Source organism: Nicotiana attenuata, chromosome 9 (genome assembly GCF_001879085.1).
Source record: "Nicotiana attenuata strain UT chromosome 9, NIATTr2, whole genome shotgun sequence".
Taxonomy (NCBI): Eukaryota; Viridiplantae; Streptophyta; class Magnoliopsida; order Solanales; family Solanaceae; genus Nicotiana; species Nicotiana attenuata.
The window spans coordinates 43,611,781-43,625,336 of record NC_031997.1 but is presented as its reverse complement, the minus strand read 5'-3'; the positions used below and the strand labels follow the sequence as shown (position 1 = coordinate 43,625,336).

Genomic DNA, 13,556 nt, shown 5'->3' with positions numbered 1-13,556 from the left:
GGAACATCCTGTAGCTCATGTTCACACTCAAAATGGTCTTGCAGAGTCTTTAATTAAACGTCTGCAATTGATAGCAAGACCGTTACTCATGAAAACCAGGCTGCCCACTTCTGTTTGGGGTCACGCCATTTTACATGCAGCAATGCTAGTTCGTCTCAGACCGACAATTATCATAAATATTCCCCGTTGCAATTAGTTTTGGGTCATGAACCTAATATATCCCATTTAAGAATTTTTGGATGCGCAGTATATGTGCCTGTAGCACCTCCATATCGCACCAAAATGGGTCCCCAAAGAAGGTTAGGAATATATGTTGGTTTTGAATCGCCCTCCATTATTCGCTACCTCGAAACATTGACGGGGGATTTGTTTACTGCACGATTTGCAGACTGTCGATTCGATGAGACACTCATTCCAAAATTAGGGGGAGAAGTTGGTGAAACCAAACGGGAAATTTTGTGAAAAAATCTATCATTATCTCATCTTGATCCACGCACCTCAATTTGTGAAAAAGAGGTGCAAAAGATTATTCATTTGCAGAGAATAACAAATCAAATGCCAGATGCATTTACGGATATGAAAAGGATAACAAAATCACATATCCCTGCGGAGAATGTTCCAATCCGTATTGATGTCCCTATTGGACAATCTTCTAGTGTCATAGCTAATGAGTCAAAAGCACGCCTAAAACGTGGCAGACCATTAGGTTCCAAAGATCGAAATCCTAGAAAAAGGAAAATAAATGATCAAAATGACACTACGAAAGAATCTCATGAAGAAATCCACAATTTAATAAATTCTGAGATTCATGAGGAATCCACTGAGCCCGAGACTCAAGAAAATAAGGAACTATCAATAAATCCAATCGATATTGAGACAAATTTGAATCGAGTGGATATAATAGTGGATTATGTCTTTGCATATAATGTTGCATCTAGCATTATGCAAGAAAGTGAGGATCTTGAACCTCAATCTGTTGGAGAATGTTGACAAAGACTTGATTGGCCAAAATGGCAAGAAGCAATCCAATCATAGTTGAATTCGCTTGCAAAACGTGAAGTTTTTGGGCCTGTAGTCCAAACACCTAATGGTGTTAAGCCTGTTGGCTATAAATGGGTCTTTGTACGTAAGAGAAATGAGAAAAACGAGGTACAAAGATATAAGGCACGCCTTGTTGCACAAGGATTTTCACAAAGGCATGGTGTCGATTATGAAGAGACATACTCACCCGTTATGGATGTTATAACGTTCCGTTATCTCATTAGTTTTGCTGTCCATGAAAAGCTTGACATGCATTTAATGGATGTGGTTACCGCCTACCTTTATGGCTCACTTGATAATGAATATACATAAAAATTCCCGAGGGATTCAAAATGCCTAACGCAAATAATTCAAAGTCCCGGGAAATATTTTCAATCAAATTGCAAAGATCTTTGTATGGTCTAAAGCAATCAGGACGAATGTGGTATAATCGTCTTAATGAGTATTTATTAAAGGAAGGCTATATAAATGATGCCATTTGCCCATGTGTTTTTATAAAGAAAATAACATCGGAATTTGTTGTACTTGCCGTATATGTTGATGACATAAACCTTATTGGAACTCCTATAGAACTCCAAAAGGCAATTGATTATTTAAAAAAGGAATTCGAGATGAAAGATCTCGGAAAGACAAAATTATGTCTTGGTTTGCAAATTGAACATTTGGCAAACGAAATTTTTGTTCATCAATCTACCTACATAGAAAAGGTATTGAAACGGTTTTACATGGATGGAGCCCATCCATTAAGTACTCCCATGGTTGTTCGATCACTTTATGTGGACAAGGATCCATTCCGACCCCAAGAAAAGAATGAAGAGCTACTTGCTCCTGAAGTACCATATCTTAGTGCAATTGGTGCACTAATGTATCTTGCCAATACTACAAGGCCTGACATAACTTTTTCAGTTAATGTCTTAGCAAGATATAGCTCTGCTCCCACAAGGAGACATTGGAATGGAATCAAACACATATTGCGGTATCTAAAAGGAACTACCGATATGGGCTTATTTTATGGCAATAATTGCAGTCCTGATCTTGTTGGTTATGCCGATGCTGGGTATTTATCCGATCCACACAAGGCTCGGTCTCAAACAGGTTATGTGTTACCTGTGGAGGCACTGCCATATCTTGGCGATCGACTAAGCAATCAATTGTGGCTACTTCATCTAATCATGCTGAGATAATTGCTATTCATGAAACAAGTCGAGAATGTGTGTGGTTGAGGTCTATAATACATCTTATTCGAGACAAATGTGGTGTGAAATGTGACAAGTTACCCACAATTTTGTATGAAGATAATGCAGCATGCATAGCTCAATTGAATGGAGGATTCATAAAAGGAGATAGAACAAAGCACATTTCACCAAAGCTATTTTTCACACATGATCTTCAAAAGAATGGTGATATTAATGTGCAACAGATTCGTTCAAGTGATAATATGGCTGATTTGTTCACAAAATCTCTACCGACGTCAACCTTCAAGAAGCTAGTGTACAAGATCGGGATGCGAAGGCTCAAGGATGTGAATTGATGCTCTCATCAGGGGGAGTTAATGCGCGTTGCACTCTTTTTTCCTTACAAAGTTTTGTCCCACTGGGTTTTCCTTGCAAGGTTTTTAACGAGGCAACCAATAGGCGCATTTCTAAACATTTGTACTCTTTTTCCTTTTCTAGAATTTTTTTTTCCCATTGGGTTTTCTTTTAGTTAAGGTTTTAACGAGGCACATTATCTGTTGAATAGACATTCAGGGGGAGTGTTATAAATAGAATCCAATTTATGGTGAATGTCCATATTTAGAGAGATTCTAGGGTTCATTGCTTGGTGGCTAAGCCACCCTCTCCCTGTAAATAGAGGGTTCTATTCCATTGTAATTCATCCCATATCAATAAAAATTCGCTCCCTCTACTTTTCTCTGCAATACTCTTCTTCTTCTTTTATTATTTTATAACAACTAGTACTTTTATGATCTTAACATATCATGAAGTTTTTATGAAAGAAAAATTTTGTCATTAAGGATAAAATGAGAAGTTTAAAGTGAAAGATTTTCTAAATGTAAAAAATTGTTTTTTTTTTTGGAATAAATAAAAAGAAAAGAGTCTTATTAAATAGAGCAGAGGGAATACTAACTTTGACACGTGTTAGAAGGTTAAGTAATGAATAAGCGAAATACATAGTTTACCCATCAAACTTGTATCGAAATTCCTGTTACGTACCTTTTTTAGGAGAAATCTTTTACACACTAAACTTTTCTAAATCTAAGACACACCTATTCGGTGTTTGACTATTTCTTTGTCAGTATAGTCACGCACCAATAATAATTTAACACATGTTATTGACCTTAAAAAAGAGAAAATATTTGAATTTACAATTTTATCCATCTTCTAAAATCTTTCCCAAGTTGCACCATCATGGCTGCCCCCTCCCAAGTGAGTACTTCTGCACCAACATCAACCATGAAACATTCTTTTTTAGTTTCAATTTTTAAAATATTACATTGAATTTCTATCATCATTACCAATTAAATATTTCGCTAAAATTATTTGTATCATCCTTCTTTCAAATTGATCTAACTAATAATATATTTGAGTACCAAAATTACTTACACCAACAATAATAAGACCAGAAAAGAATTAACCAAAAATTTCTAACTCGTCAATGGCTGAAATGGAAGAAACTCTACAGACCCAGTTAGAACCCACAAATTCTCACGACATATACGAAGAACTCCATACATTTTTCCTTCAAGTTTGGCCACCCACAAAGCACACCCATGACACAGTCATTCAGTGATTTCGTATGTTGAATAAAAAACTTTAATTTTTTTTTATCCTCCTTATATTCCTGGCGAAAATATTTGGTGGTATGGTGGTAGAAGAAGGTGATAGTACAATAATTGGAAGAAGATGAAAAAGACTTGGTATTCTAAAAATAATTTAGAAAAATAAAAAATTGAAAAGGCTGGACAAGTGGCCTCAAAACTGAGCCTTTAGACATAAAATTTTAATTGTCCACTCGCCACTTATGTGTATAAAACACGCAAGTGATACGTAATAAAAATTGTGTGTCTTAGACACACTTTTAAAAGATTGAGTATGTAAAAGGTTTTTCGTGAAGAAAAAGGTGTGTAACAAAGATTCCAGTGTAAGTTCGATGTGTAAACTATGCATTTTACCTCATGAATACTGACTATTTGTTACAAAGTGTGTAGTTGTGTATATGGTTTATGTTGATCATCTTATAGTATAGATTAATTTCATGAGAGAAACGTTGAATTAGTTGATGCTGGGAGATTATGTGTAATTATTGTTGTTATATATAATTCGTCTTTTTTATTGGGTTTTCCTAAAACCTAGCAGATATTAAGGTACTTCTTCTTTAATCTTTTGACTTAATGGTTAAACGTATACTTAATTCCATCCACAATTTATGAGAAATTTATTTTAGCATCTATCTATTAATTCAAACTAATTTTTTGGCTTTCCTTGAAATGATGAAATTCAACTTCTTGCTCAATTTTATTTGAATGAGTCAAATACTAATTTTGAGTCTCTCTATGTTCTCTAAAATGGTGAGCCTGTAAATACATTCAAGAGTAACTTTTATTCGCTTAGCCTGGTTTTACTCCGAAACTATCAAAACACCTGTAAATTAGAACTTGAGTTGTTTGGACTCGGGTCTAGGTATTTGATACGGGTATAAATTTAGAGGTCGGATTTTTTGTGGTCTAAATTTTAAGATTCAGGGTACATATACGAGTTCGGAGATTCGCTAACAATAATTTAAATATCTAAAAATCGAGTTATAAAAGTATGCTTAAATTACGAGACATTATGTGAAAAACTTAAATGGTGCCCGAATCCGAGAAGGAGATAAAAGGAAATGGACCGACATAGAAATTTCTACGTACCAAGGTATTCCATTTTAGCTTTTGTTTTGATTTCAGAAACCAATGTATCTGTCTCGAATATCTCCATTGATTTTCGTCAAAGTATCCAAAATTGATTGATCAAATCCGATATGAATCCCACACCCACACCTATATTCATGCCGTGTCGACACAAACGCAGAACTAAAAGTGAAGAATTCGAGCAACTTAGATTAGCTCACAGGTATGAAAGGAGTATATTTCAAAACAATGTCACACACCTACATTAAACTAATTTCTCTTCCCTTTTCAACATTTTGCAATAGCAAACAAGCTCAACGAAGATCTTATTTATTCTCACACTCGAAGATATCAGCACCTCTTAATACATATTTCAAAAGGATTTTCCACTACGGCTAGAAAGATAAAAGAAAAATACTACTAATATAAGAGTTATTACACATAGAAGCAAACCTCAAAGTAAAGTAAAAACCTCAACACTACAAAATGCTACGTAGCCCACTTCAAACCTAATTTACATTATATACTCTACTTATATACACACTACATTACTAGACAAAATGCCTCGAGCCAATGTTCGGATACCAGACGCTACGACATTGAAGTACCAAACTGTGTTGCTCGGACTCTCCAAAAAAGTTTCTGGGTGTGTGTCGGATGGATCCGACACAATGCGGCAACATTTTGGAAAGTCCACGCAACAGAGGTACCACGTTGGGATCATAATTTGTAGTCTATCTTGCTGTCACTTGCCTTGGAGATAATCCCTCCTCTGATATATCAGAAAACAGATCAATACTTTTAGACAAAGCATATACAATTTCCACCATACTAGGCCTTTTTGAAGGATCTTTATTCAAACAAGAAATGGCCACAGACATCACATTCATAACACTCTCCATTGTACATTCCTCTCTAAGAAGACTATCATCCATCCATTCTTGCAATTTCCTCACTTTTCTCTCTTCACTCCCTTCCAAAATTTCGCCAACTTTCGCCCACAAAACTCTCCCTTCATCGTCGATAGCTTCTCTACCTGACATAAGCTCGAGCAACACCACTCCGAATGAGAAAACATCCATTTTAGTCGATACAATACCATCCGTTAGATACTCGGGGGCAATGTAGCCCTGAGTTCCTACAATGTGCATCGTTATCGCGTTGCAGCCTGATTTAGCAAGTCCAAAATTGGCAACTTTGGCTCTCATGTTTGAGTCTAAGAGAATGTTGCTACTCTTAATATCTTTGTGTACAACCCTTGGCCTTGTATGTTCATGGATATATAAGAGACCATTTGCAACATCAGTAGCAATTTTTAACCTTGTTTTCCAACTCAATTTTTCTTTTTTGTCCTCGTGAAGCCATGAATGTAGTGAACCATTCTCAACATACTCATAAACTAAATAGCAATTTGCTTCTTTAGGGTCTATGCAAAACCCCTCTAGCTTCACTAAATTCCCATGGTTCACCTACCAAAAACAAAAAAGGGAAAATCATTAAGTAGGCGTTTGAACATAAAAATTTTAATAAAAAATGTTGCAGTTTTGTGAGTGGGGAAAAAAGATTTCTGAAAATTTTGAAAAAGTGGCCATTTTTTAAAAACTTATTTTCAAAATTTTTTCAAAAACTTGCAAAATTTTATGGACAATACATTTTTTACAAAATTAAAAAAAAGAAATTTATTTTATGGACAAACAGAAGAAAGTCCAAATTTTCATGGTCCCTACTCCTTTGTTTTTATTCCAAGACTTAAATTTACTCATGTAGCCAAAAGTGACGGCACTGCAAGAGAGGTTGCAAAATAGGACATGATGACAATTTCTTTCTTAAATTTAATTTCTATACACTAATAATGTATTGGAAGTTTTACACTACGAATATCATATTACCTAAAACATAACTATTATAAAAGTGAAAATATTAGTGACGAAAAAATAAGACAAATGATATACTAAGGGCTCGTTTGGTACGAGGGATAATTAATTAATTCCGAGATTAGATTTGAGATGAGTTTATTCTATGTTTAGTTGAGTTAAAATCGCGATAATAACTATCTCGAGATTATCCCAGGATTATAGTGTTATGTTTGTTCCTATGGGAGGATAGGATAACAATCATGGGATAACTAATTTCGAAATAATTAATGCTGGGAAACTTTCCCAACCAAACCAACCTTAAAAGGTACAATACTGCAAGAGATGTTTCAAAATAGGACATGATGACAATTTCTTTCTTAAATTAAATGATTATACACCGAACAATGTAAACGAATTTTACACTATTAATATCAGATTGTCTAAAATATAACTAAACATAAGTATTATAAAAGTGAAAATATGAGTGACTTAAAAATAAGACAAATAACACCCTAAATGCAACAATATTGCATGAGAGGTTGCAAAATAGGACATGATGACGTTTGTTTATTAAAAAATACTCCCTCTGTTTCAGTTTATGTGAACCTATTTCCTTTTTGGTCCGTTCCAAAAAGAATGACCCCTTTCTAAATTTGGTAGCAATTTAGCTTAAACTTACAATTATACCCTTAGTGAGAAACTTTTATAACCACACAAATACTTTGGGCCCCTTTTTGACTTGTTTAGGACCACAAATTTCCAAAAGTCTTCATTTTTTTTTTAAACTCCGTGCCCAGTCAAACAGGTTCACATAAATTGAAACGGAGGGAGTAGGACATATAACAAAATCAATTCAAAGTAGTACAGCCAAGCCAGCTAAAGAATGACGCATTAATGAGAGAAAGCAGGCAGAGAAAAGTAGTGGAGTATTAGATGTAGGTAGCCACAATCAATTGCAAACTAACGAACTTGAGGTCATAGAGAAGAAAATTCATTTTATTTGGTTTGAGTTATTGTTTTACATTTGATAAAAGATACCCTTTTCAATGGGAAGGGGAGCCTTGGCGTAACTGATAAAGTTGCTGTCATGTGACCAGGAGGTCACGAGTTCAAGCCCTGAAAACAGCCTCTTGCAGAAATGCAGGGTAAGACTGCGTACTATAGACCCTTGTGGTCCGGTCCTTTCCCGAACCCCGCGCATAGCGGGCGGGAGCTTAGTACATAGTTATTCGGGACCTGTACCGAATAATTATGTACAGGTACATAGAAGAATCACTTAATATTTGTTTTTTCTCCACTAAAATTTAACCTTAGAGACTTGATAATTCTTCTTTCTTTTCATTAGTCACTATTGTTAATTTTTTATATACAATAGTGGTTGGTAGGGTCTCCTCACAAACACCAATGAAAAAGAAGAACAAAAGGTGAATAATTGAGGAACAAAGAGAAAAAGTTTTTAATGAAAAGATATACTGCGGAGGACAAATAAATTGAGGATTGAATGCTGTCGATTAGCTTAAATAATATACGTTGTTAAATCCAAACGGGCATAATAGTCCACTTGAATATTATAGTCCTAACTCCTAATACCTTAAGAATACGACAGGTCACTAAACCTAACCAATATTTAATTAAATAAATACTTAATCTAATACTTTGGAGGAAAAACTATTCTGTAGTGGAATTCTAACATCAGTAAATTCTCAATGATGCAAAAGCAATTCCAAAGTGGAGGTTTAAATTTGACAATAAGTGCTCGTTTGGTACGAGGGATAAGACTAATAATTCCGAAATAGAATTTGGGATTATATTTATACTATATTTAATATAATAGGTATTAGCTAGTTTTGGAATAAATTTTACACTAAGGGCTCGTTTGGTACGAAGGATAAGAGATAATTAATATCGGGATTAAATTTGAGATGAGTTATCTCACGTTTGGTTGAGATAAAGTCGCGATATCACTAATCCCGAAATTAGTTATCCAGGGATTGTAGTTTTTTCTTTATTCTATGAGAGGATGGATAACGATATCGAGATAACTAATTCCGGAATAATTAATCTTGAGATAACTTGTTTCCCAATCAAATGACCCCTAAAATAATGGGATTAGCTATTCCATATCGAAGGTGGGGAATAGTATCCTATGGGATAACCTACGCCATGAGATATCCCGCGATATCTCACCACTGTACCAAACGACCATAAGGGTGATATCTAATGGTCGATAAATTTCTAAGCTAACATTCAAATTTTAGCGGAAAACAAAAAGTTACTATTAGGTAAAATTGTTTAAGTAGTGCTGATGAAAGGTAGCACATAGTCAATAGAACAATTCATAACAAATAATTAATGGACTAATCGAGTTACGCGCAAACTAACTCGGACCCGCAATATTTATAAAAAAAATCTAACTTTCTACTGGTGTCTCTTTGGGGTGAATACAAAAACTTAATTAAAGTACAGAATTTTGAGTAAAAAATTTACCTTTTGGAGGATCTTGAGTTCTTCACGGGCATTCCACTTCATATTCTTGATTGCAAATACTTCTCCATCAATTATACCTTTATACACAGACCCTTGAATCAAACACCCTTCATCAAATCCATCTGTTGCTTCCCAAAGTTGTTCAATTTTATACATTTTATACTTATCCAAACAGTCTGAAACATCAGCCATTAAATTCACTTCAACATCTTTATTTAAAGACTCCTTTTTTGATCCAAGATATAAGCTTTTCTGCCTTTCCACATCACTAAACTTTTCTCTCTTTGTTGACTTCTCTCTATAACCCCATAAACCAAAAACCAAAATCAGTAACAGCCCACAAATTCCTAAACCAATAGCTAAACCTATGACTGTTCCTTTCTTGTCATTTTCTTGTATTATTGGTGTATTTGTTGGAGGTGGAGGAGGTGGGGTTGCATTTGTAGCTGTTGGTTGTGTAATATTAGGAAGTTTAGATAGTGGAATGAAAAGGGTATCAAAAATCTTGGGATTATTTCCATTAATTTCTCTTATAGATTGTGGGGTTGTTCCAAATCTTGAAGCAATTGAAGAAATGTTGTCAAAAGGTTGAAAAACATAACTAATAAGATATCTTGGTTGGGTTTGGTTTTGGGGTTGAGTTTGTGTTCTGTTTGGACACTTACAAAATATTGGGAATTCTATGACTTGACCTATTTGAATATTTTCTGGTACAACAGTTGGATTAAGAACCTCAACAGATTGAAAAGTTGTAAGATTTTGAAACTTAACAGTTGAGATCATGTACATAGTATCACCTGAGTTGAAACTATAGTTAAGGCCAGCATATGATATGTTACCAAAAGTGGTATTGATGTTGTTACAAGAACATGTGATTGGTACTAAGAGGGATTGGTCATTAACTAGGGTTGTGTTTGGGGTAGAAATATTACTAGGGTTTGCAATCATAAGCCTACTTACTGAAAAAAGATCACCAATTGAGGCTAAATCAAGAAATTCTGGTCCTTTTGCTCTGTAAAAAACATATGTTTGACATGGATAAAATTGGCTTGGATTGCAGCTATAGCCTGTTGTACTTGGTGCATCTTGTGCATAACATAGATTTTGGCTATACAATAGGAAGATGAAGAGGAAAAGAAGTGAAAAAGTACCATACATAGGCTTGATTCTCATTTTCTTGGTTTGTTTTTTGTTTTGTGGAGAAGGTGTGTTAAAAAATATAATGGAGCTAAGAAGTTTATATATACAGAATTTCTTGTTCTTTTTCTTATAGTCTTGGTTTTTGACCATTAATGGGAGATGGTTTTTTTTTTTTTTTTTTTTTTTTAATTTGATTGGTGCTTGTTGTTTAATTTCTCATATGGTCTTGTCTTGAGCATTGATGGAAGATGGTAGGTTTTCCAATTTGATGGTCCCACATAGGAGACTTTTTGGTCAACCTTATTGCAGAAAATACTCTTATTTTATTTATCTTTGTTGTTTTCTGCAAATTATTAGACTGCAAAATGTTTTCACATGTTTGGACTAGTTATCAGCCTTTTAGACACATCTTTTTCTAACAAAGTATAGCATATATAAAACTATTACAATAGTGGGACTATTAGAAAATTAAAAGGCTTGGCTTCTTTATGATTGGATTGTTTATTGGACTAGAGGAGATGCACAGATGCATTGGTGAGGAAATGTAAGAGGTTGACCCTGAAGGGCCTAAGGAGAGGTAGAGACAGGTGATCACGCCAACTCTAATCCTAAAAAGGATAAGCGGTCGCTGCAAATATAATCCGGTCTAAAAGTTCGGAGTCGAATCCCACAGAGAACTAAGGCTTAGCTGTATCTGTTTAATATCACCAAGAAGACAAGATTGAAAATAAATATACATCTGAAAACTAACTATGCTTGAATTGTAAACAATTAGAATAAAGGTCTAAGGTAATGGTTTCCCCCGTTGTTGATTTCCTTTGTTGTATGTTTTTTATAGCGTTGACTTAGTTGCCTCTATCAATCATGAACTCTCCAGCTATCATAAATCTCTCTCAAGCAATTATGATAATTTACTAGACGCACTCTCTCAAGCTACGCTAGCTAGATTCGCATTACAGTTCACTTAGATCGCACCCGAGGTATCGTTATCTCTAATCCAACCTCTAAACCCTCGGTTATGACTCTCGCATATACTCCGGGAGTGATGTTGTTCAAACAACTACCTAAATATGCACTCTCTCTCAAGCAGATACATAATAAATAGGAACGGCTAATTAAGGATCCTTTCAATTAACCACAATCAAAACATAGTTGAACAAATAGAGATAAACAACCAATTCAAAACTATATTAATAAAACAACCAATTCATCCCCAACGGGTTCCATCAAAACCCTAGAAAACGAATTAGCTATTCATAATAGTATGTAAAACTACAATACTAAAAATCATAACCAACAATAAAAAATAGGAAGAGGAAGGAAAAACTCGTAGAAGAATTCTCCGCCTTACTCCCAATGTGTTCTTGCCTCCTTAGGTCGAATCTATGTCCAAAATATGTCCCCTCCTCTTCAAAATAGGTTTAGGACCCCTTTTATACAAGTTGGAATAGTATAGGGCCGAAATAACCTTGTCCCGGACGAAATAAGACTTCTTTTTGACGCCTGGAGCGGCACGGCCGCGGCCAAAACGCGGTAGGACCGCGGCCAGACAAGCTCTCTGATTTTCTGCCGCGATCAGTTCCGCAGTCGCGGTTTCGACCGCATTTTTCACCCTGTTCTGTTCAGAATTTGGAAAAACGTAAAACATGAAAGTTGTAGCCCTTTGAGTTAGCTTTCCAACCATATATTGTGGAGCCCAAATGGAGTTCTGAGAAAAAAGTTATCTGTATTTTACTAGACAGTGCACAATATGCCTACTCGATTCTTCGTTGTGTTGCTCTATCATCCGTTGATCCCCGAATACGATCCCGGCTTAATTCTTTGGGCTTTTACTCAGACTTCAAAGCTCCAAATCACTTGAATTCATTCCATAACATCTATATATCTCGGAATCACTCCTACAAGGCATAAAACACACCGTTAGTGCAAAACACTAGCGATTAAAGCTCAAACTCAATTAAAGTGCAGTAAATTAGAGTGTAATAAGCGACTAAAATACGTAATTATAGCCTATCATCAACAGGCCGAAGAAGTAGTGGGTGAGTTGATGAGGCAAGATATGACATTGCTCCAGCTTACTGAGGACATGACCATGGTTAGGTAGCCGAGCGTTGTCCTTGTCCGTAACAGTAGCTTCAGTACACGACTTAGTGTCATTTGTGTATCTTCGTATTCTTTGACTTCTGTTATTACTGGCTGTTGCTTTCATTTCGGCTTTCTGATTGCAGTAGCTAGTGTTAGTTTTGTATTTTCGCTTTGGTTTTCTGATTGAGGTGCTTGTTGTTGCCCTCTTTTTACCTAAACAACATCTCTGTCTTCTCGAAGGTAGGTAAGGTCTGCGTACACACTACCCTTCCCAGCCCCCACTTGTAAAATTACACTGGATTTGTTATTGTTGTTGTTGTTTATTGGACTAGAAACTCAATTTATTAATATGGAAAAATATCATATTATTTTAAAAGCAGTATTAAGACAGAATTATTTTCCAAAATCAAAAGCCAACTTTGGTCAAGAATCCTATAATGCCAAATTCCTAATTCCATTGCTTTAAAGGACCTTGAGAGAAACAGTACGAAACCTCGGTTTAATGAATTGTCGTGTTTCAATTTGATTTGTGGATGACTTGGATATATATTGGAAGACCAAGACTTTTAAACTTGACAATGGTGCCTCGGCGTATTGGAGAGGTCATCAAAAGGACTTGTCATCAAAGCTAAGTGTCCGTTTCTAGATCACTGCACTTACTGTGAAAGTCTTTGACCAAGTCCATTTGAACAAGACAAGCTCTCTCTTCTTTTTGTTTCGCTTCAATGGTGTCAGGATTTGTTGAGTGTGATAATAAAGTCTCGTATTGATATTGAAAAGATTGTGAAATGTAAGGTGTAAATATTTTTCAACGGTGTGAGATATTTTAGGGAAAACTGTGCAGGTTTAGCTCAAAGCAGACAATGTTACACCATGTTAAGAATATCTGGAGAGCTGATTGAACCTAACAATTGATATCAGAGCTGAGGTTCGGCGGGACGAGTATGGTGATGGTAGATAAAAACTCTAACAATGTGGGTGGCACAAAGAGAATTTCGGAATTGTGGTAATGGGCCACATGGAACTTAGTTGGGAAAATGACACCGTATAGCCGCTCTTAA

General features: G+C 35.4%; 1 protein-coding gene across 1 annotated transcript; it reads right to left on the bottom strand.

The window, feature by feature from the left end:
* On the bottom strand, window positions 5,230-10,528 carry LOC109232330 (serine/threonine receptor-like kinase NFP). The gene is made up of 2 exons (XM_019398061.1): window positions 9,271-10,528; window positions 5,230-6,396 (listed from the first exon to the last, which is right to left on the bottom strand). The coding sequence occupies exons 1-2, from the start codon at window positions 10,441-10,443 to the stop codon at window positions 5,662-5,664; spliced, it is 1,908 nt and encodes a 635-aa protein (XP_019253606.1). The 5' UTR covers window positions 10,444-10,528; the 3' UTR covers window positions 5,230-5,661.

Excerpts from the sequence above, each read along its gene's own strand:
- LOC109232330 (XM_019398061.1), bottom strand. The coding sequence starts at position 10,443 with ATGAGAATCAAGCCTATGTATGGTACTTTTTCACTTCTTTTCCTCTTC. Across the intron at positions 6,397-9,270 it reads AACTCAAGATCCTCCAAAAG|GTGAACCATGGGAATTTAGT; the intron begins GTAAATTTTTTA and ends TGTTTTTGGTAG.